General features: G+C 51.1%; 1 protein-coding gene across 1 annotated transcript; it reads left to right on the top strand.

The window, feature by feature from the left end:
* Positions 1–508: 508 nt before the first annotated feature.
* RAMP1 (receptor activity modifying protein 1) lies at positions 509–22,609 on the top strand. The gene is made up of 3 exons (XM_088058922.1): positions 509–608; positions 13,909–14,047; positions 21,594–22,609. Exons 1-3 carry the CDS (start codon positions 569–571, stop codon positions 21,847–21,849), a joined length of 435 nt encoding a protein of 144 aa, XP_087915048.1. The 5' UTR covers positions 509–568; the 3' UTR covers positions 21,850–22,609.
* Positions 22,610–22,611: the final 2 nt, after the last annotated feature.

Here is a 22,611-nt window from a genome sequence, read left to right as displayed (position 1 = left end):
GCTGTCCTGAAGCGTGAGGGAAGCGATTTGTGGGGCAGTGCCCTCGCTGCGCCCAAGGGCTCATGGTGATGCGGAGCGCCCGGGGAGCCCCGGCGGGCTCTGCACAGCTCGGGAGCGAGCTGCAGGTGGAGCTCTGGGAGCTCAGCAACGGTGTCACACACCCGAGCGAAAAACAGGGGAAGCCACAAAACATTTCTCCTTTAAATCGCGTTCCATGTGTACGTTCAACACTAGAAAGGGGAAAGGCAGGGCTTTTTAGCTAGGGAGAAATCCCCTCGGTGGATGTGGGAGCGGGGATGAGGAAAGGAGGGAGTGAGGACGCAGGACTGCTCCGCGCTTTCCTTCGGAGCTCTTTGCTGCCTTTGCCGCAGCTCTGGGCTGCGAGGGGGAGAGGGCGATAAGGAGAGCCCGGGCTCCATCCCAGGGGAGCGGATCCCCCTCGTTCCCCCCGCGCTGCCGCCGGGAGAGCGGGGCGGGAGCGGGGCCGAGCCCGCCCCTCCCCTCTGGCAGCGCCGCGGGCGCGGAGCCCGCCCGGCCCCGGGAGCGGAGCCGCTCCTGCCGCGGGGCCATGGCCCTGCTCCCGCGGCGCTTCCTCTGCTTCGTGCTGGGTAAGTGCGGCCGCCGCGACACAACTTCCCCGGAGCCGCTGGGGCGGCGGGCGAGGCTCCCCGGGATTCCCCTGGGTACGGGCGTGCAGCCCCGGCCGCCTCCTCCGCGCTTTCAGCGCGCTCCCTGAAGCCCGGCGAGGCTCCAGCCTGGCTTCGCTGGCGGCACAGCAGTAGGGAGTCAAAAGGAGAGATGATTCCAGGGCGCTGGGACGCGGTAAAACATTGCGCTGGGCTTCGGGAGCAGTGAGGCGGGGATGCCGTGGGACGCAGCCTGCTTTGTGCGGGATTCCCTGCTTGCGAGATGGACCGAGGCGGCTTCTGCCCGCTGTCCGTGCCTTTTGTTGCAAATGTTTAATTACTGCCTTTGGAGTCTGGCTTGCCATTCCTAAGCCGCAGGGAAGAGGAGGCAGCCAGAAGTGCCCCTTGAAGGAGCTGAGGTTGGATGTTCTGGGGTTTACGGGTGATGGGGTTGGAAATGCTTGCGGTGCGTGGTTGTTTCCATGGGATGCAGCGTGCCTCGGTTTCTTTGCTGCTCCTGGCATTTCAGTGCAACAGGTAGAGATTGGTGCCGTGCTTGTCACCTGTGTGCCCACAGCAAAAGCTCTGAGGGATGTTGGTGCTGTGTAAAAGTGTGTTTATTTAAGGTACTCCAAAGGGAAACCGCGCACCCTCATCCTTACGCTGATCTCCCACAAAATCAAAGCGCTGCTTGAGGCAGCACAAATTTCTCCTTCTTTCCCTTCCTTTCCCTGTGCTGGTTTTCTCCTCCAAGCCCTGGTGAATAATGCATTGAGCCGTGCTGCACGTAATGTGCTTATCTGTACCATGTAATTAACTATTTACTGCTCCTCAGCTGTGCAGGGGCAGCCTGTGCCCTTGGACGAGGCGCATTCCCCTGCTGGGTTGCAGGGAAAGGCTGCACGTTCCTGGCTGCAGAACCCTGTGCAGGGAGCACTAACTCCTGCTAGGATTTCTGTCTGCTCTGCTTTCCCAGCCCCTGTCTCCTTTTCCTGACTCTCCCTTCTCTTGGTTGGGGAGCTTTAACTTGTAAAAGTACTCCAGGCTGCTCCTTTCCATCTCCAGTGGGCTCGGAAGCAGCAGGATGCTGCCTCTTGTGTGAACCAGGTGACCAGTGGCAGCTAATCTTGGTGCTGTGGACGTGTTTTTCACTACATTCTCCTCCTGGGATTTTTTATTTTGAGCACATTTAAGGAAAAGACCCACCCTTTTTACACCTTTCTGCTTTTACAGCTCGGTCTGTGCTGAAATTGCAAGTGGCAGCTGAGTGCCCAGAAATCAAGGTGATTTGCACCAATGCTGGTGTTTTAAATCGAGAATTATTTTTTAAAAAAGGAAAGGCTCTGAAAGAGCCTTTCTTTCTTTCTGAAAGAAAAGCCTTTCTCTTAAAGCTCGAGTTTTAAGTAGCTTCACCACTGGCTGCAGACTTTAAAAAGTGGTGGCAGTCAGGGAATCAGCCATCCTAAAAACCCCAGTCTCATTCAGCGGGCCAGGGATCCAGTGTAACCACTTCCATTAAGGTAAAACGTGTTTTTTTCGGGGTTTTGGCTGCATCTCACTGCAGAGGCTGCTCAGGGAGGAGGGGATGAGCCAGGCTCTTGCTGTTACTGGGGCATGATGATTGGCACCACACACAGCTCTGTGCTGTATTTTGGTGTTTGAGGGCAGTGCTGGGCTGCTTGGATTTCTTCTGGGTGTAGATAACTATTACTGTGAGAGGTAGGAGGCAATTACAAATAAGGTAAAACATTAATACCATCTTGATTCCCTGCATCTTCTGTCTATGCTGTACAGCACTGGGTTTGCACAGTCTACAGAAAATGATGCTTTCTTAAAAACAAAACTTCTGGGCACTGTTTATGACCTCTCCTGGAAAACAGGAATTAAAGTCTTCTCTCAGCCCAAAGCACACTTGGTAATGCCTGCCACTGATTGCAGTTTGAGAGCCTCCTTTAGAAAAATCTAAAGCTCCCTTTAAAGTCAAATTTAAGGCTGCTGCCTCTCTCAGAAAATCCTCCTCAGTATTTAGAGAGTGCCCTGTTAGAAATCCCTGACAATAAAGTAAAACATTGCTCCTCCCTTTCAGAGCATCTCTGGCATGGAGAGGACTCAAAACTTCCTATGCATCAAAAGAAAAGCATGTGGATATGGACAAAAAAATTGCCTCCACCCTGTAATTTCTTGTACTGCTCCCATAGGTGCCAGTGGTTTTCCTGCAGAAACCAGTGGCACAGGGATTTGAAGGCTGTGTGATCAGGTCAGGAAGCCTCGTGGCTTTGAGAAATAGGATTGCATTTCTTAACTCCGAAACGATGCTGAATTTAAGAGCCAGCACCGTAACCTCCTGTAATGAAATTACAAATGCCATGACCTGGATGGAATGAAATGAGAGGCCTCCTGATGGCTAAAGATGGGATTGGCATCTTTCACGTTTCCGCAGGGCTGGAAGTCGACACTGGGGTTATGGCAGAGTTGAGGGAGGTCTTGGAAAGCTGTGGGTGGGAAGCCAGAGTTTCTGCTCTGCTCTGGGAAGTTCGTTCTGCCTCCCTGACTGAATGCAGAGTCTGGCTCTGTCATTTTTTGGGGCAGGTTTGGGCCCCAAAACCATGCTTGTGCTCAGAGCCCTTCCCAGCACAGACACCAGGCAAGGGCTGAAAACGCCACTGGGTTGGAGCGAGAGGAGCATTAAAAGCCCATTAGAGGGGAAAGGCAGCGTTTCAGCTCACTCAGATAGCTAAATGCCTTTTTCTCCTCTAAAATATTGCCATGGCTGGGGTTTGCCAGGTCAGTTCCTGCTGTGGGTGGGTGATTATCAGGGAATCTTGGTCCCTGTCTGCCTCTATGCTGCCTCCAGAGCTGGCTGCTTTTAATCACCAAACCCACTAATGAAGCTGCTTCATGGTTTCAGTCCCTTGTCTCTGTGCTTCTACGACATGAGCTTTTGGGGATCTGAAAACACATCCTGACACCTCAGAGAAGCACCCCAGTGGGGAGGCAGGCAGCAGCCTGGGTGAGAACCCCCAGATTTCAGCCAAGGGTGATCCCCTGGGCTTCTCTGTATCCTTTAGGTAAGGTTTGCTGGGAAAGCAGCAGCGCTGAGTGTGGGTGAGCTGCGGAGAGATGCAAAAGCTCTGTGTGCTCTTCAGCTGGAAGGGAGGAAAACCACATCAAGAAGTCCCTGTTGAAAAGGAAAACAAATTATTCTGGTGATTCCTGGGCTGCTCACGTGGTTCAGCAGCAGATTTTAGTCTGGAAACTCTGTGTTGAAAATATTTAGTGAAGCTGCTGTTGTGTGCAGCCTGTGATGGGTGCACCAACGTGACAGTGAGGTTATTTTGGTTTTCTCCCAAACAAATTTTTAAATTTATTCATTATGTGTTTCCTCATGGGAAGCCTGTTAGATTGCCCAGGCAGTGACTTTTTTTATCTTGAAGGTAATTCAGTAAAATGTTTTCTAGTCCCATGTAGCAGAAAATCTGTGTTTAACACATGTTGGAACCTGAACCAGCAGGATCACAGTGTGTTGTCTCCAAACCAATGCCAAGCACTTTTAACCTTGGTGTTGTTTTTCCCTGTTCTTATTTTAGCCTCAATCAACTGAAATAGCTGAAGGAAAAAATAATCCCGGGGGTGGAAGGAGAGTACATTTGCCTTTAGCACATTCCTGAGATCTGGAGTGTGGTGGCTGCTCGTTTCTCCCTGGCTTTGTGCACCAGGACCAGCCTGGCTTTGAGACCGAGCAGACATCTGTGGCATCCAGTGCTTTGTTGATGTTTTAAAAATAACTCTAAACCCGGCTCTAACGTTGGATTAAGGTGTTGGGATGACAATGCTGGACACCCCAGTCCTCCCTGGGAAGGCAGGAGGGATGTGGCTGGTTCCCTTCAGCCCCTGGATTTGGGCTGCACAGATCCAGTGGGGATCCCTCCTTTCTTCCATCCCGCTCTTGTGAGCAGGGATTTGATTTGATTTGATGGTGGCCACAGCCAGAGATGATTTGAATTCAGGCTGGGCAAAGTCAGGGCTGTACAGACAGTGCCAGTGCCTGATTAAAACCTGTGGTTTTCCTCCATTAATTCAGTCAAGAAGAACTATTCCAAAAGACCCCTGCTATTCATCAAGGATATAATTATCTTTATAACTAACAGCTTGTGGCAGATTTTTCCCTCCCCTTATGTGCAGTCAGACAGCAGTTAGATTTCAGCATGCCTGGTTTTTTATTTCCTTTCTCCTTCCTCCCTTCTCAACTGCTTTTGATTTTATTTTACCTACTGAGTGAATTTTGGTGGGTAAATAAAAGTATTTTTCATTCTGTTCTCTGCAGAATCAAGTCTAGGGATATGTAAGTGCCATTCCTGGAAATGTGCTTGGTGACCTCTGAGGGATAACAATGTGTAGTGACCATACCATAACTTGTGCTGACTGAGGTGAGGAAAGACCCTCATCCAATTCCTTGGAGCAGCCAATTTCAGTGTATTTAGCAGTTAATAGTATTTAACAGCAATGCTTTGTGGCAAAAAGTCAACCCCTTGTGACCCAGCTAAGCAGGACTGCCCTGCACTGGGCTACACAGTACAAACCTTTGGTTTGCATTTTCATTTTAATCTCATATTCTGCATCTTACAGGAGCAGTTACATGGAATCTTGTATGGATTGGAATGGTGTTAAATTATCTTTCCTTTGGGGATGGATTGGCTGTTTAGGTGCTTCATGAAATACTGGACTTAAATAACACAGTCCAGTGGTACCTCTGAGCCCCCAAAAGCCCCCAGACAGGCTTTGCTTTCAAGCAGCCAGCTCCTACCTCAAATTTCAACTAATAATTCCCTGGCAGCTATTTTTAGGCAGTTTATTTTGTGCCCTCTTATAATGCTTGCAGTAGCTATAGAATGACAACAAAAACTCAAGTATCCCCAACCCAGCAAAAAATAAATGCCTACAAATCATCCAAGTACCAGCTTGAGGGATAAATCACTTCCTTCCTTTGCAGGCACAACAGGATGCTGAATTTAAAACCTGGGAGATCCTTTTGGGTTTCATGATGATGTTCAGCTGTCTGCAAAATACCTCATTAATGCTGGTGGGGGAAAAAAAGCAGCTTTCTCTTTATTTTGCTTAGTGTAATAAAATGAAGGGAATAACCCTTCCAGGAGCAGGGATGAAGTCCCTGCTACACTGAGTTAACAAATCTGATCAAAGGCCTTTAGGTTGTGGGTGCACTTCCCCTTAATATAAAAGTGGCTTGTGGGATGGGCCCCAGAGGGCTCTTAGGGCCACCACATCTTGTGCCACATTTGCTAAGAGGTGAAAACTTTTGGCCCCTTTGGAAGCTCTCCACACAGCCAGGTCCCTAACAGGGGCCTGTCCCCAGCTTGGCTGAGCAGGGAGTGACTTTCTTTGCCAACTGTGGATCCAGTGTCCTGTCTCCCAAGCCAGCAGGATGTACTTCAGCTCCCTCCTGCCACCATGGGCTGTATCCTAACCCTGCCTCTTTCCATTTCAAGTTTTTTCCCTTCCATGAGATTTAAAATGATGACTTCTCTAAGGGATAATAAAAAATTATTTTACAAATACATTAATGGTAAAAGGAAGGGTAAGAGCAACCTTTGTTCTCTATTAGATGCAGGAGGGAACTTAGTAACTGCAGATGAGGAGAAGGCAGAGGTGCTTAACACCTTCTTTTCCTCAATCTTTAGTGGAAAGCGGCTTGTCCTCAGGACAGCTGTCCTCTTGGGTTGGTAGATGGTGTCAGGGAGCAGAATGGTCCCCCTGTTGTCCAGGAGGAGGCAGTCAGAGAACTGCTGAGCCACTTGGATGTTCATAAATCTATTGGGCAGATGGGATCCAGCCAGGGTGATGAGGGAGCTGGCAGACGAGCTTGCAAAACCACTCTCCATCATTTACCAACAGTCCTGGCTCACTGGTGAGGTTCCAGATGACTGGAAACTGGCCAATGTGACAGCCATTCACAAAAAGGGTGGGAAGGAGGATCCTGGTGATTATAGGCCTGTCAGCCTGACCTCAGTACCTGATAAGATAATGGAGCAGTTTATGCTGAGTGTCATCACACAGCACTTACAGGATGGCCAGGGTATCAGACCCAGCCAGCGTGGGTTCAGGAGGGACAGGTCTTGTTTTCTGACCAGGTGACCTGCCTAGTGGGTGCAGGAAAGGCTGTGGATGTTGTGTACCTGGACTTCAGCAAGGCCTTTGGCTCTGTCTCCCACAGCATTCCGTGGAAAAGCTGCAGCCCAGGCTTGGACAGGAGCACTCTTTGCTGGGTTAGGAACAGACTGGATGGCTGGGCCCAGAGAGTGGTGGTGAATGGTGCTGCATCCAGCTGGGGGCCAGTGAGCAGTGGTGTCCCTCAGGGGTCTGTGCTGGGGCCTGTTGTGTTCAATATCTTTATTGATGACATGGATGAGGGGATTGAGTCCACCACCAGTAAATTTGCAATGACACCAAGCTGGGAGCGTGTATTGATCTGTTGGAGGGTAGAAGGGCTCTGCAGAGAGACCTGGAACTGTTGGATGGGTGGGCAGAGTCCAATAAGATGAAGTTTAGTAAATCCAAGTGCTGAGTCCTGCATTTTGGCCACAATAACCCCCTGCAGTGCTCCAGGCTGGGGACGGTGTGGCTGGACAGTGCCCAGGCAGAAGGGGACCTGGGGGTGCTGGTGACAGCAGCTGAACACGAGCCAGCAGCGTGTCCTGGTCGTCAAGATGGCCAGTGGCCCCTGGCCTGGATCAGGAATGGTGTGGCCAGCAGGAGCAGGGAGGTCATTCTTCCCCTGTGCTCGGCGCTGGTGAGGCCACACCTCGAGTGCTGTGTCCAGTTCTGGTCCCTCACTTTGGGAAGGACGTTGAGATGTTTGAGCACGTCCAGAGGAGGCAACGAGGCTGGGAACACAAACCCTGTGAGGAACAGCTGAGGGAGCTGGGGTTGTTTATCCTGGAGAAAAGGAGACTCAGAGGTGTTCTTACCACTCCCTGAAAGGTGGCTGTGGGCAGGTGGGGCTGGTCTCTTTCTCCAGGCAGCAGCTGACAGAAGCAGAGGACACAGTCTCAAGCTGCACCAAGGGAAATATAGGTTGGATATTAGGAAAGAGTTTTGACAGAAAGAGTGATAAAACACTGGAATGGTCTGCCTGGGGACGTGGTGGAGTCACCATCCCTGGGTGTGTTTAAATAAAGACTGTATTTGGCACTCGGTGCCATGGTTTAGTTGAGGTGTTGGGGCATGAGTTGGACTCAATGATCTCGAAGGTCTCTTCCAACCTTGTGATTCTGTGAATTCTGTGAATCTTTTCCCTCTCTCAGCTTGAGTGACTTCTCCCCCATCCCAGTTTCCTCAAGTCCTTTTGTGGCAGTGAAGCTGTCAGACAGAATTTGGGATGAACTTTCCATTTGCAGAGCTCCCAGGGGAGCTCCAGCAGGGCTCTGTCCCTGTGTCCATGACGTGCTTGGACTGCTCTGTTCAAGCAGGAGCTGTGTGGTTTCTTCTGCTGCTCCATCTGCAGCTCCCTGGAGCAGAGGGCAGGCAGAGAGGGGGGATCCTCCTCCTCTTCTCCCAAGTGAGCATTGGCAGCCTGTCCAAGACCTCCTGGGATCAGCCTTCCCAGTGCTTGGAGATGGGCAGATCTCCCCCCACCTCCCAGCATCTGCTCTGCCTCCAGAATCCTCACTGTGCCACGATTCAGTGGCGTGTTGGAAAATCCCCACTCCATTTCAGCACATAAAAGCCCTCAGATCCCATGAATTCCCTTTTAATTTACATCCTGAGTGGCTGTGCTGGGAGAGAGTCCTGCAGATTAAGGGACAGTGCCACAACAGTGGCAGGGGAGGCAGAAGCTCCCTGGTTTGGGGACCTGAGGATGCTCCTGAAGCATCCACAAGCAGATTTGGGATGGGATGATCTCTGTCTCCCCCATGTTCACCTGCAGGGCTCAGACTTCTCCGTCCATCTCCATTCCCAAGCTGCTGCACAGCCCCTGGAGCTGCTGTTGGATCCCAGCCCCCATCCTGAGCCAGCCAGGCAGGGAGGAGAGACTTGAAAAATCCATTCCCTGTGCAAATCCCGGATGGAAATAGCCCTGCCCGGGCTCGGAGGTTTTAGCTGACTGTGGGGGCACAGCCCAGGCTGGCAGCAAGGGGAGCAGATGGCTCCTGAGGAAGGCACAGTGCTGGGCCGGCCACCCTGCTGCCCTCAAGCCCCACATCTGCAGTTTTCTGTCCAAAAAAAGCATTCCAGCTAAACACCAGCTTAGATTTTTCCACCAAAAAAGAAAACTGAGGGCTGTTTGCAAGCTCTGAAGCCCCTGCTGAGCTGGTGGCTGCCTCGGTGGAAGATGTTTTTAAACAGAGGGTAGAAGACCCTTCCCAGGCTTCTACAGATGCTGGAAGGGCAATTTTTTCCATTTTTGTGGTTGCAAACTGGGATGTTTTTCACACTCATCTTCCTCCAGCCCCATGTCCTTTCCTCACCACCCTGTGAATGTTTTATTCTGCAGCCAAGTCCAGACCACGAGGCTCCTTCTCAATAAAACAGCAAAACCACCACCTTGAAGAGGAGAGGAAAACAGCCTGTTTCCATCTGGGGCTTATTGGGAGCACTAATCATTTCACAGGGGAGGTCTGAGAATTTGGGAGAAGCCCAAGGGAAGATACTGGGGTGTTTGTTCTCTGAGCCCAGAGCTTTGCTGGTGCCACATGTGCCAGTGCCAGCCTTGCTGTGAGTGTCACTTGGCAATTATCTGCCAACTTTGGGGTTCAGCTTTTGGATTCATATCTGCCTATTTCCTGCTCTTTGCTAGGAAGCCCTGAACTGTTTCCCCCCAAAAAATCCTGACAGTCTAGCTGGATGGTGAATTCTCTGCTTGTGTCATCAAATTGTTCCATCATTCACCCAGCACCATCAGGGGTGCTTGCAGAAATGTCTGGGAAACGGGAACACCCCATGCTGTGCCAGTCTGAAATTCCCAGATCTGTTCTCTGCCTCTGCTTCCCTTCGGGGTTGGTTGCACATCCCTGCAAGACAAGCCCAGGAATTCCTGGAACACTGAGGAGAAAAAGGCAAGAGACCAAGGAGTTGTGCAGAGGGATATCGATGTGAAGGATGTTCCTTGTAGGGAAAGCTCAGGGGTTTTTGCTGGTGAAGCACAAATGTGTGGGTTCACAGAGGGGTCCCCAAAGCTGTTTCTGGAGGGGTGGCCCCAAGCTCTTGGTCCAGGCTCCAACTCTGAGAAGTGCAGTGTAGGAAGGTCGGGTTGGCTTCCCTCTCCCTGAAATTTTTGTAACAATTCAGGACCAACACTGTTTTTCTGCTGAAATAAATGTGTGACAGGCTTTTTGCAGCTAACCCTCACTAAGCTGAGTCCTGGTGGATGCTTGCTGGGACTCTCCAGGACATCAATCCCAGGGCAATCATGAGGATCTGGGATGCCTGCAAAAGCCATCCCTCCAATCACCTCCTCACCACTGCTCTCCAGGTGTTTCCTGTGAGGAGGCAAACAAAGGGTCCTTAATATTGCATTTTTTAACAGGCAATCAGAGATTCTCTCAGCAGGGAAGGTTGTTCATCAACAATTCTCGTGATAGGAGAAGAGGGAATGGCTTCCCACTGCCAGAGGGCAGGGTTAGACGGGATATTGGGAAGGAATTGTTCCCTGTGAAGGTGCTGAGGCCCTGGCACAGGGTGCCCAGAGAAGCTGTGGCTGCCCCTGGATCCCAAGTGTCCAAGGCCAGGCTGGACAGGGTTTGAAGCGGCCTGGGATAGTGGAATGTGTCCCTGCCCATGGCAGGGGGTGAATGAGATGAGCTTTAAGGTCCTTTCTGACCCAAACCATTCCAGGATTCTATGATTCTCTGTGTCCATGTGACACCTGAAGACCCAGCTGGGCTTTGGAGGTACTGTATGGCTCCAGTGGGATGCTCCCAGAGGAGCACTGCATTCCTGCAGCTCTCAAAGCCATTTTTACTGAGGGAATGGCAGTGGCAGGGGGCCCATGAGAGGGGAGCTCTTTGGAGGCAGCTCAGCCTTGGTACAGTTGGGTTTTGGAGCTCAGTTATTCAGCAGCTTCTCGCAGCTTTCACAGATGGATGCTGCTGAGTACAGAGCTGTGACTGCTCTGGAGCTCAGTTATTTACAGCTCACTGCAGCTGACTTACACCATCTCCATCAGCAGGGCTGAGGGCAGAAGGAAAACCTTCTGGAATGAGAGCCAGGAGATGCAAAAATCCTTCCCTGCTTTCCCCGCCCCCCCACCTTGTTGTTACAAACCCTGAGCCTGTCCCAGTCTGTCCCCCAGTGGGGCTGGGGGAAAATCTGTGAAGCAGTAGGGATCTGTGGGGTGAGCTGGGAACCATGTGGAAACATGGTAGGAGCTTCTCACTTTGACCTTAAATTGTGCAATTGCAGCTGAAGTCAGTTCTCCTGGTCAGCTGGAAACAAAAGAGCTTTTTTTACCTGGCTCCATCCTCGCAGCACTGACACAACGGGCCCTGCTGGGCCTCGCTGCTCTGGGGTGTGAAACAAAAGAGCCCTTCACCATGTCCAAAATCAAATGTCCTTGGAAAAGGTCACTGGCTGATGGCTCTGGTTTCCCCAGTCCCTGGGGCAAAGGGATTTGCAGAGCCCATGTGTAGGTGTGGGAGAGGCATCTTCCAGGAGCAGGTTCTGGTGGGGCAGACAGCTCCTGAGGAGCTGCCAGGGGGGACAGCAGGGTGCTCACCTGCCTCTAAAGGACCTCTAGAGCTGCATCTTCTGAGCTGCTGTGAGCTTAAAGCTCCCCAGGGTTTGGTTTTCACTTGGTTTGGGTTGGGATTTTCTTTTAATAGTAGGACTGATTTTTATGCTGGCTACCAGCCATCTGTGGCTTGCTGCTACTTTCAGCCAGGTTGTGGTTGCTTCCTCCCCATTGTTTCTTCAGTACTTCTCCTCTCTGTGCTCAAGGTTAAGGTGTTTTCCTCCAGGTTCATTCTGCATAAACAGCTGTGTGGTCATCAGGAAGCATTTGGGCATCCCTAAGGATAGTGGTGGTACAGCTTGTCTCTGGGCTTATCTCAAATGAGAGTGGGGAGGAGCAAAGCCAGGCAAAATGCAGCCTGGCCGTGCTTGCTTAACTTTGCTTCTCTGTCTCTTTGCTTGTACTGCATCACTGCTGAATTTCCTCAAGTGGCTTCTCTTCCTCAATTTCTCTCTGTGCTTTGGATGTCTCACTCATTCCTTCCTGGCTCTGTTTCCTCCTGTGCTCCTCAAATCCCCTTGGCTGCTCATCTATCTGCTTTTTGATCCGTTCTCCTCCCCTTGTCCTTTTGCTGTGCTCTGCTGCTCTGCACCTGACACATTCCCCAGCAGCATTTTCTCTGCAAGCTGCTTGTCCAGACAAGTGATGCCTGTGATATTTACAGGGCACTTGTCCTTCACAGTCCAGTGCATGGACGTCACTGAGCAGTGACCCCTGGGGTGGCTCCTGAGTGCTCGTTCAGCCGTGTCACTCCTTCACTTGACTCATCCAGATTGGAAGGAATGGGAAGGGGACAAAAGCCTCCTGGCCATCAACCATCCCTGAGCCTGCCCAGACTGAGATTTGCAGTCCAGAAATAATTTACATTTATCTTTCTTTTTCCTTCATCTCCTTCATCTCCTTCTTCTTTTCTTCTTTTTTGTCTTCTTATTCTTAGTCATCTTTGTCATCTTCTTCTTCGTTGTTGTCTTTGTCTTCTTCTTCATCTTCTTCTTCATCTTCATCTTCTTCTTCTTCTTCGTCTTCATCATCTTCTTTGTTGTCTTCTTCCTCTTCTTCTTCATCTTCATCTTCTTCTTTGTCCTCTTATTCTTAGTCATCTTTGTCGTCTTCTTCTTTGTTGTTGTCTTTGTCTTCATCTTCATCTTCTTCATCTTCATCTTCATCATCTTCTTTGTCATCTTCTTTGTCTTCTTCTTCTTTGTCTTCCTCTTCTTAGTCTTCGTCTTCTTCGTCATCGTCTTCTTCATCATCATCTCTTCTTCATCTCCTTCTTCTCTTTCTTCTTCTTCTTTGTCGTCTTCTTCATTGTCTTCATCTTCTTCATCTTCATCTTCTCTGTGCTTTCCCTCAGCATGTCAGACCCTCCCATCTGGGATCAGGGCTTATCCCTGGCTGAGGTTGTGCCCCTGGCTGCTATCAGCTAGGCAGAGCTTGAGGTTTTGATAAACTCGGTTTTATTATTGCAGCAATGAGGGTTTAATGCTCTTTAGCTTCCCTTGGCTCGGTAACTCCCATGATTTTATCTCAAGTCAGGCCAAAGTGGCTGCTGCTATCAGAGGCAGCATGGGAGCCCTGCATCCATCCAGGAACATCAGCCAAGGCTCTGGGGGCCCTTCCCACCCAAATTCCCACCAGGGCCTGCCTTCCCACCCATTGCCATAGGATGCTGGTACCTAAGTGCTCCGAGGATTTTGGAGGCTGCAGAGGGATGGTGTCCCATGGTGATGTCTCTTGGCCACTAAATAAGCAGCTCAATCCTGTTGTGTTAAAAAAATCAGATAAAAATAAAGCACAGAGTTATTCACATGTAGCAAAAAATAGATCTGGTATGTGGTGCCTGGCTGCAGTGCACTCCAGGACCTGCAAAGGCACTAGCTGGCACTTTGGGACCAAGGGAAAGCTATTATTTATAGCCAGGCTCACTAAAACACTTCCCCAAAGGATTTTTTTCCCCTTCCCTGTGTAGCATCACTTTCCTTTCCCCTCACCAGCAGCATTGCACAGTTTGTGCATGAGGCTGTAAGCAGCACCTTACTCTTGTCTGATCTTGGAGCAGTTGCAGGGACACATTCCCAGGAGGGAATTCAATCAGCAGCCAGGGATGGATTTGATGGATTTCCCTGTGTCTGTCCCTGTGCTCTGTCAGAGGTGGATATTTGTGCCCAATGCAGGGCATTTTTCAGGGGTCAGCAGCAGGGTTCTCATTCCCCAGCTTCCCCCACACCCTCGTTTTTTAAGCCCAAAACCCGGACATTTGATGTCCAAAGGCATTTTGGGTGATCAGCAGAGAACAAATCCACATCCTTACTAATTTACAAGTTACCCAGCATGTCTTGAAAAACTGATTTATCAGCGCCAGGCACTTGGGAGGGTGCAGGGCCCCAGGGGTGTGAGGAGGGAAATGACTCTGAGAAAAGGAGGTTTTGAAGAGCTGGGGTTGCTGTGGGGATCAGCTGTGCTTTGGCAGGTGAGGACAGGGGGCTGTGGTGCTGCTGTGACCCCAGCAGAGCCTGACAGCCCTGGCCTGTGTTGCAGCCCAGCACTTCATCGCGGCCACGGCGTGCCAGGAGGCCGACTACGGCTGGATGATCCGGCACTACTGCCTCAAGCAGTTCCAGCTCAGCATGGAGGGCATCGGCCAGCGCCTCTGGTGTGACTGGGACGAGACCGTGGGGTAAGTGAGCTCCCTCTGCTCCTCCCTCTCATCCTGCTCCCCGCTGGGATTTTGGGGTGAAAGGGTGTCGGCACTGGGGTTTATTTTGTGGGGGGAAACGCCCTGATTTCACTCTCTTGGCTGCTGCTGCTGCCCTGGCTCTGCCCCTGCTGGGTCCCTAAGGGGTTTCTCCCGCCTGGTCTCACATAGGGAGGGAGGGCTTGGAGCGGGGAGCAGTGGGTGTTGTCTGCCCAGACTTGGGTGAGGTTTTTGGCACTGTCTCCTGTGTGTGCTGGATGAGGTGGGTTGGGAGATGCTGGAACAGCCAGGCCTGGGAGGTGTTGATGCTTGGCCAAACCCTGGTTGCTGCACCCAGGGGTGCATCATAGGGGTCACACTGTCCTGCCTAACCTCTTCTTCAGTCATGTGGGTGATGGGGCTGAGGGTGACCACAGCACCTCAGGCGACACCAAACCAGGAGGGGTGGGTGACACCAGAGGGTTGTGCTGCTGTCCACAGGGACCTTTGCCAGCTGGGAACCTCCTGAAGTTCACCAAGGGGAAGGACAAAGTCCTGCACCTGAGGAGGGACAGGCCCAGACACCAGGATGTGCTGGGGCTGCCCCAGAGAGAAACCAGGAAGGGACCTGGGGGGTCTGGTGGGCACCACGTTGAACATGCACCAGGAAGGTGGCCTGGTGGGAAAACATGGGCAGAAACTGAGGCATGGGAGGTCCCCTCTGGACACCAGGAAATGGGTTTGCACTGTGAAGGCAGCTGAACACTGGCACAGATCTCCCAGGGAGGATGTGAATCTCCATCCTTGGAGATACTAAACAGCTGAACGTGGTCATGAGCAACCAGCTGCAGATGGCCCTGCTTGAGCAGGGGTGTTTGGACAAGGTGAAGTGGATCTCCAGAGGATCTCCCAGCTTCACCCTTCTGGGATTAAAGGGGTTTTCAAGGAGCCCAGCCTAGGCAGGGTTTGGAAGTCAGGGTGGTGGTCATGCTCCACCACACAGCAGTGGAGCTCCAGTAGGAGAAGACCATGACTCTTGCTGTGTGCTGGACATTGATGGCTTAATGAAGAGGCAGGTTGGGATCCCCATCACGGGGGCTTCTGGCACCTCACAGCTTGATGGACATATTTTCTATGAGATTTTTCATTTTTTTCTCAGCACTCTGGTTCTCCAGACAGTACAAAACACCCTAACTCAGCGTGAAAACCCCATAACCCACTGAGATGTCCTCAAACCCTCGCTGTGAGAAAATCCCAAACTGTCCCACAGGAGCTGCTGGCTCAGCCCCTGCTTCCAGAAGTTGTGTGTTGATTTTTCCAAGCAACTAGAGGGAGAGGCTGGAATGGTATGGCAGTGGCAGCCACCTGCTAAGCCTCCTGTTTGTAATCAGTGTCAGGGAGTCAGCCGTGATTTACGATGGGAGCAGTGGAGACGCAGCCTTGCTTCCCTGGTGGAATACTTGGGAGCATCTCTGTGGGGTAATAAGGAGGGTGGAGAGGGAAACCTGGTCAGTGCAACCCCATCAAGGAGACCAGGGATGTCACATATGGAGAATGTGCTGCTCTGCGGGGGTTTGTTGGAATTTTTGGGGGAGTTTCCTTTGGGTTTGGTTTTATTTTTATTGCAAACTGTCTTTGGATCAGCTCTTTCCTGTTTATAGTCAGCAGAGCTGAATCCTTTGGTACCCCCGTGGTGTAAATGTGCTGAGATGGCTTTGATTGAAGTTGAAAGACTGCTCAGGGGTGGCTGTGTGTTGGTGTGAGGGCTTGAGAGAATAACTGCCCTCTTCCCCCCTTCAGCTGACTTTCCATGTTGTGCCTTTTCCCTGGGAAAATGAAGCAGCGGAACAAAAATGAGCTCATGTGGCACCAGTGGGGTCAGCTGGAAACAGGGAGCAGATGGTGCTGTGTGCCATGAGTGTTTTGCAAAAAAATTAAGAGGTTTTTTGAGATTTTTGTGATTTCCTGCTTCATGGCCCTTTCTTCTGTGTGAAATTAAAACCTACACACTTATGTGTATCCATCTTTTAGTCAAAGGTTGGACACCAAGATCTTGGAGGTCTTTTCCAACCTTAATGATTTGATGACTCTGTTCTGTGATTCTTAGCATACTACTGGGTTTTCCTTCCCCTTGATCCATGGCGGAATGGAGGGGAAGAAAAGAGAGCTGAAAGTCTGGGAGGTTTGTGGTTTTGAGAAGCTTCATCTGGTGCTCAGAAATGCCCAGTGCTGCTGATGTTGTTCCAGCCCTCACCATCTTGTTCTTTATCTCACATGCCCTGTTTGTCTCCTAAAAATCTTCAGCTAAACTTGTTACGCCTGAGGCACTTGGAGGAAATGTTGATAAGCTTGTAGGATTTAATTTGATTGCCTGAATCCATTTGCTCTGTGCAAACACATGGCTCAGGGTTATTTGAGAGATGCCATTCCTCTCATCCTCTTATGCCCTTAGGACACTGGAAAAATTGGGTAGAAATAGTTCAGTTACTGCAGTAAATCAGCTGCAAGGATATGGGGTTTGGGTGGGCTCAACATCTTGTTCCCTGGATATGTGTGGGAATCACCATTTCCTTTTTGGGGAGAGGGAAGACATCCCAGCAGGAATGGGCAGGGGGTGGCAGAGCTGGCTGGTCGCCCCTCTGGCTCTAGGGGAAGGATTTTGTCTTCCACCAGGTGTGAGACAAAGAAATGGAAATAAAGCACCTGCCTAGAGCCTGTTTTCTCCGGATCTTCTCCCAAACTAAGGCATTTTGATGCTTGAAACCTGTCTGAAACAAGAAATGTTGGGAGGTTTTACCTCTAAACCACCAGCAGCGTTGGTTTGGAGCTCCAGTTTCCTGGATGCAGCATTTAGCAGGGAAATGCCCCTAAGCTCCGTCATTTCCTGCTTGGTTGAGGATCAGTGGGAACATCTGGATAAATGAATTGTCTCAGCAGAGTCTGTAATTGTGGGTCACTGGTCCTAGATATAGTTATAGGTGATCTCACCCTCAGAGGCATCAGCTGAGCTCTGGCACCGCTGCTCCTGCTGTATTCTGGTGTCACCAAGGGGTCTGTGGGGAAGCAGAAGTGTTGGGTTAGGTAGGGTTGGGCCATGTGGAAAAGCACCGACGCTCTGGGAAGGTTTATCCAACCCCCTTGAGCTCTGCTGGCTTTCTTAGCTTATTATTGCTTATTTAGGGAAAATGGGTGGATTTTGATATACAAGTTTTTTTTCATGGGCTGAGAGAACTTGTGTGAGCTGTTACACACTTTGGCTGCCCTGGGATTCAAAAACCAGATTGGAGCTGCATCTTGGGCTCTTTGGTGTCAAGGGTTCCTCCACTCTGTTGGTGGTGGCCGAGCTGCTTTGGCCTGGAGTTCAGCTGTGCCCGATGAATTATCCCAAAGATCAGCTTGGCTATTTTGATTCCAGCTCCAGCTTCATCAGCGTGGTGGCTGAGCCAGGGGGATTAGCTGTGGTCTCCCTTGAGGCAGCTATTTCAGGGATGTGGAGGGGTCGGGCTGCCACTGCCCACCCACGAATGCGTCAGCAGGAGCTGATGACTTGGGGATATTTTTCCCGCCTGATTTTGGCTGGAGGGCCGTGGCCAGGGAATGGATTTACAGGAGGGTTTGTGCACAGGGGTATGCTCACGGTGCCACAGCTGCTCGTGTCACTCCAGCCCAGCCAGGCATCTTCATCCCAAATATACCCACCCTGTGGCATTCCTGAAAATCCCCATGGAATGCTTTCCCTCGGCCGCCGCGGGCATCCAGCGGGAAGGAGCTCAGCGGGGGGATCGTGCTGCTCTGACAGCTGCAGCCAGGGATGGAGCTGCTCTCCCAGCTGTCAGCACACTCACACTCTGTCTTCAGGTTATTTATGCATTATTTACAGAAAACAGATTGATCCATTCTCTTATTATCTCATTACCTACTTATTTATCTTCAGCTTGCCAGGTCCCTTCTGGATACCCCTTTAGCCTGGCTCCAGGCTCACCCTGCAGCCTTGCAGAGGAGGAAATCAATGTTTTCTTTTCATTTGCAAAGCAAAAGTGAAGCCTCATGTTTTCTTTTTTCCCTTCTGAAGCAAGGAGTTCAGGGAGGATAGGAAATACCAGGATACTCGCAGTGAAAAGAGAGAGTTGCCAATCCTGTGAACCCCAGGCCTAGTGCATCCACATCCAAGTGCTGTCAAGGAATAAATGCCAGAGCCCATTCCAGTCTTGACTGCAGTGGTAAAAAAACCCAGAGGAATTTGTTGGGATTTATAGCAGTATAAGCATTCAGATGCCATCAAGCCCTAAATCATTCTTTGACTGCTTCCCACCAGTGGCCCATCCCCATCCTGCCTGCAGCCCTTCATCTCCATGCAGTCCATCCACAGCATCCTTTAAAACCAAACCATTTCCATGGTGATAGGGATAACAGTTCTAACTGCAGTTCGCACTGGGTAAGGAAAAAATACTCTGAAGCACAGCTGAGCTTTTCAGGGTCAGGTATCTGTCTCCTGGCAGTGGTGGGATTGTTTGGGAAAACTTGCCCTCTTCCCATTGCTATCCTAGAGCAGCTGCTTAATACTTTTGTGGAGGAGATGGTGTTTGGGAGGGAGATGGAGGCTTACAAATGAACTGTGGGCTTGTCTGAAAGCAAAAAATTTGATTCCACGTTTGCTACAGGCGGAATGGAAGCTTGGAACAAAGTTTCTTAGGGAGGCCCTCCTGTTGAGTCAGGAGATGCAGGAAGGACCCCTAACTTCCTCAATTTCCTGGGGTGGGGTCTGGCTGGACCCAGCTACCTACATAGCATAGGTAGTTAAATATATAGCCCTATTTATTGAAACACTATTGAAGCAAAGCTGCTAAAATGAGCAGAATAATTATTGAGTAGAGATTGATGTAACCCACGTGGGCAAATCGTGACTTCCCTGCTTCATCCATCCGTGAGAACTTTCACAAGCAGGGTAAAGTTCAAGCCCCACGTAGGCAGAGCATTCTGCTCCAACCCTCTCTCCCAAGAGTTTTAACTCTGTGACTGAGGATCATCTTTTCAGCCCCCAGAGCCTGGCTCAGCTTTGCCCTGCACAGCGTGGTGGGGGGTGTGGGGGGACGTGGCTTTCCAGGGCTGGGCTGTGGGGATGGCAAGAATAGGGTAGAGCTGAGCAGGAAAACAACCCCCCCTCCCTGAGGTATTTCACCACCAGCCCAAGCTGAATTCCCGGTGGGATCAGGCTGGCTTGGTGCTATCACAATAATGTGGCCTTGCTCATGAGAGGAGAGAGAACCAGATAGGATGAATGTTCACCATGGCTGTGGTGAGGAACAGCACACTCGGGCCCAGACATCCACACTGCTGCTCTCCAGAGGGATCCTGATCTCCGACAGGACATCCTGGATCCGATGGCTAACCCTGGTCATCCCTCCCCAGCCAATGGATCCTGTTGGTATCCTGCTGTGGTAGCTGCCATTGTGTCAGGAGAAGGTCCCCAGTGCCCTGTGACAGGGTGCATTTGGGATGTACAGGAGATGATGGAGTCTCACAGGGCCATTTGGGCGGTCTGTGAGATAAAGTGGAAGAAATGGGAGCACTTGGCCATAGCTGAGAGCTCAGCTTTGCTTTCAGCTGGCTGTTGATAGAAGTACAGTGTGCTCTGTGTAAGCAAAGGGCAGAAATCGGCTCTTGAGGAGCACCCAGACTTGAGCTCAGCAGCCCTTGGTGTCACTTCTGCACTTGGACCTATCCCTGAGAAGAGTTTCTTTTCCCTGTGAGACCCTCCCATTCACTCTCCACTCAGGCCTATGTGGCTAGAGGGTGGGAGTGCCCATGATGCCACCCTGCTCCTGCTGAGGATGCCATCTGGAGCAGGGGGGCTGTAATGAAAACAGCAAAAATAAAAGGGACAGGGTCTTAGGTGAAATCACCCCATGAGGATGGAGGGACCTCCCTCCAGTCACAGTCCCATGGGCCCCTCCTTGTCCCCCCACACTGCTGGTGGGGCTGTGGCTGCCCAGCTCCTCTTCTCGGATCCATCTTGACATCCAGAGGTGGCCGAGTGCTGGAATACAGCTGCTGCTTCCCCAGAAAAGGCAGTGACAGTTTATCCTTTCATTTGCTGGCACCACTGGGCTTTGGTTCCTTGCATGTCTTCACATACAGTGATGGGAACAGTGATTTATCCCCATGGAAGCGCAGTTGGAGCCAGGGAAGGGCTAAGCCAGCTGCTCTATGGCCCTTCAGCTTTAAAAATATCTTTTGTTCGCCTGTTAACACTTTCCCTCTGGTTCCTGAAGATGCTGCAGCTCCCGAGATCTCCTAAGGATGCTGATGAATGGGAAATGGTAATTTTGCACATTGGGATGCTGGGCAGAAGCTGCTTTTAGCAGCTGCAGACCCCGTTAATTGAATCTCTGGCTGTGTGGGCACAGCCTGTCCCAAAACCCCAAACCCCAGCTGAGGAGCTGTGCAGGGGCTGTGGCGAGTGGCCGGGAAACTGCTTCGAAAATATTTCTTCCCCCAGGCAAGTTTTTAATTGGAGAGCTGGGGTTTGCTTTGCTTTGCTTCTCTAGGATTAGATGTGACTAATTGGGCTGGGGGAGTGGGAAATTGTATCTGAGTTTTTATGCATAGCCAGTTTTAAAGCAGGGAGTGTCTTGTCATTCCAGAGGATGCTGGATGGCCTGGCACAGGGACAGTGTCTCTGGCTCAGGGCTAATCCTGCTTTTCCAGGTCACAGAGAGGTGGGATGGGCTGTGGGCCTGCCCAGCTGCTTTCTATGCAACCTCCCCAGTTTTAGGCAAATTAAAGGAGATTTTTAAGTAGATTCAATGTACTTATTTCTGTCCCCCCTTTGGGCTGAACTCGCACAAGCTCTGGAGGATGGTGCTCCAAAGGCAAGGTTGGGATGAGTTTCCTGAGGCTCTGCTTAAAATGTGGGTCTGGCCTGTATTTTCTAATAGCACCAGTTCAGCCAGGAAATTCTGCAAAAATTAGCACAAACCAAACAAAAAGCCTCCAAATTAGCTTCTTGTTATTCCTGTAAATACTATTTCAGTTTTCATTTCCTTCTGTAAATTAAACCACCACCCCCACATCATTCTGTAAATGAAAACCACTTTTGGCTCTGGGTGAGCACTTAAAAGTTGCCATGAAAGCGGCAAAACCTGGTGGGAGTTTAAAAATACCCTCTTACCTTTCTACCTCTCTAGCTATGAACTCAAAACTCCATATATGTTTATAGGTTATTTGCAAAATATTTGCAAAAACCCACAATATATTTTTTATGGGGCTAGGTGTTTCTAGCTGTAAACTCAAAAAACAGCTAAAAAAATTTAAGAACTCAAATAACAGCTGTAGTACAATCTCAAGTACACATCTCTGTAATAGAATATAACATATTGTACAGGGAGGGATATATTGCCTTCATAGATATATGTTATAAATGATGTATTTTGTGTTTTGTATGCATTATATATATACAGTAGTTCATACTGCATGGGGGGAGGGTGGCGTGGCCGTGTCTGGGCGCTGGTGTCACCGCGGTGCCACCCGGTGTCCCTGTGTTTTGCAGCACTTACGGGGAGCTGACGAACTGCACGGCTCTGATCGCCGAGAGGCTCGACTGCTACTGGCCCAACCGGCTGGTGGACGAATTCTTCGTGGCCGTGCACAAACAATACTTCAGGAACTGCTCCCCGTCGGGCCGGGCGCTGCACGATCCCCCGAACGGTGTCCTGTGTCCCTTCATCGTGCTGCCCGTCCTGGTCACCCTGCTGATGACAGCGCTCGTGGTGTGGAGGAGCAAACGCAGCGAGGGCATCGTGTAGGGCCGGGGCGGGCGGCTCTGCCCCGGAACGCGCCGGCTGTTTGGGAAGAGCCTGCCAGAGGAGCAGCACGGAGGGTACCGAGCTTCGGAGGCAGAGACAGCATCGCCACCGCTCCTCCTCCGCGGCTGTGCCCCGTGGTTTCCAAATAAATGGCATTTAAGCGATGGTTGTCGGGCAGAACGGGCTGCCCGGGGAGCGCCGCTCAGCCCGCACCGGCGCTGCCGAGCCCTGCTCCGCCTCTGCCAGCCGCTTCCCCCCGGGATCCCCTGCCAAGCAGGAAAATTTTCAAGATAAAAAAAAACAAACCCGAGGGGGTGTGGGGAGTTGAAATCCTGCCGGGCCTGCAGTGGTAGTGCGGCATCAACACACGTGCGGTCAGCGAGTCTGGGTGCGCCTGAACATCCTCGGCTTCCTCTCCGTCCGAGAAAGGATTCCCCCACACGAGGAAAGGGATCTTCTCCCCCAGCCCCCTGCACAAGGCCGGGGTTTGCACGAGCTGGGCTTTGCCTGGGAGCCGGGGAACTACGGGGAGAGGTCGGCGGTGGGAGCGGGTGGGGCCCTGGGGCTAACGAGGAACGGGAGTAAGGTGCTTTTCCTACCTAAGTAAATAAATACATGAATAAACCAGGTGACTGTCTCGGTGAAGGCTGAGGTGGAACCTCCCCCTCAGTGCCCTCATTCTGTGATGGCAGAGAGCCCCAAGAGTGCTGCCCCTTTGCCATGAGCACGGGGTGGGGCAGTGGGGTCCCTGGGGAGGTTCCT

This window comes from Pseudopodoces humilis, chromosome 8 (assembly GCF_049639895.1).
Source record: "Pseudopodoces humilis isolate 2021_Gansu_Grassland_sample_001 chromosome 8, ASM4963989v1, whole genome shotgun sequence".
Lineage (NCBI taxonomy): Eukaryota > Metazoa > Chordata > Aves > Passeriformes > Paridae > Pseudopodoces > Pseudopodoces humilis.
Note: the sequence above shows the minus strand (reverse complement) of the source record. Positions and strands in the feature narration are given on the sequence as shown.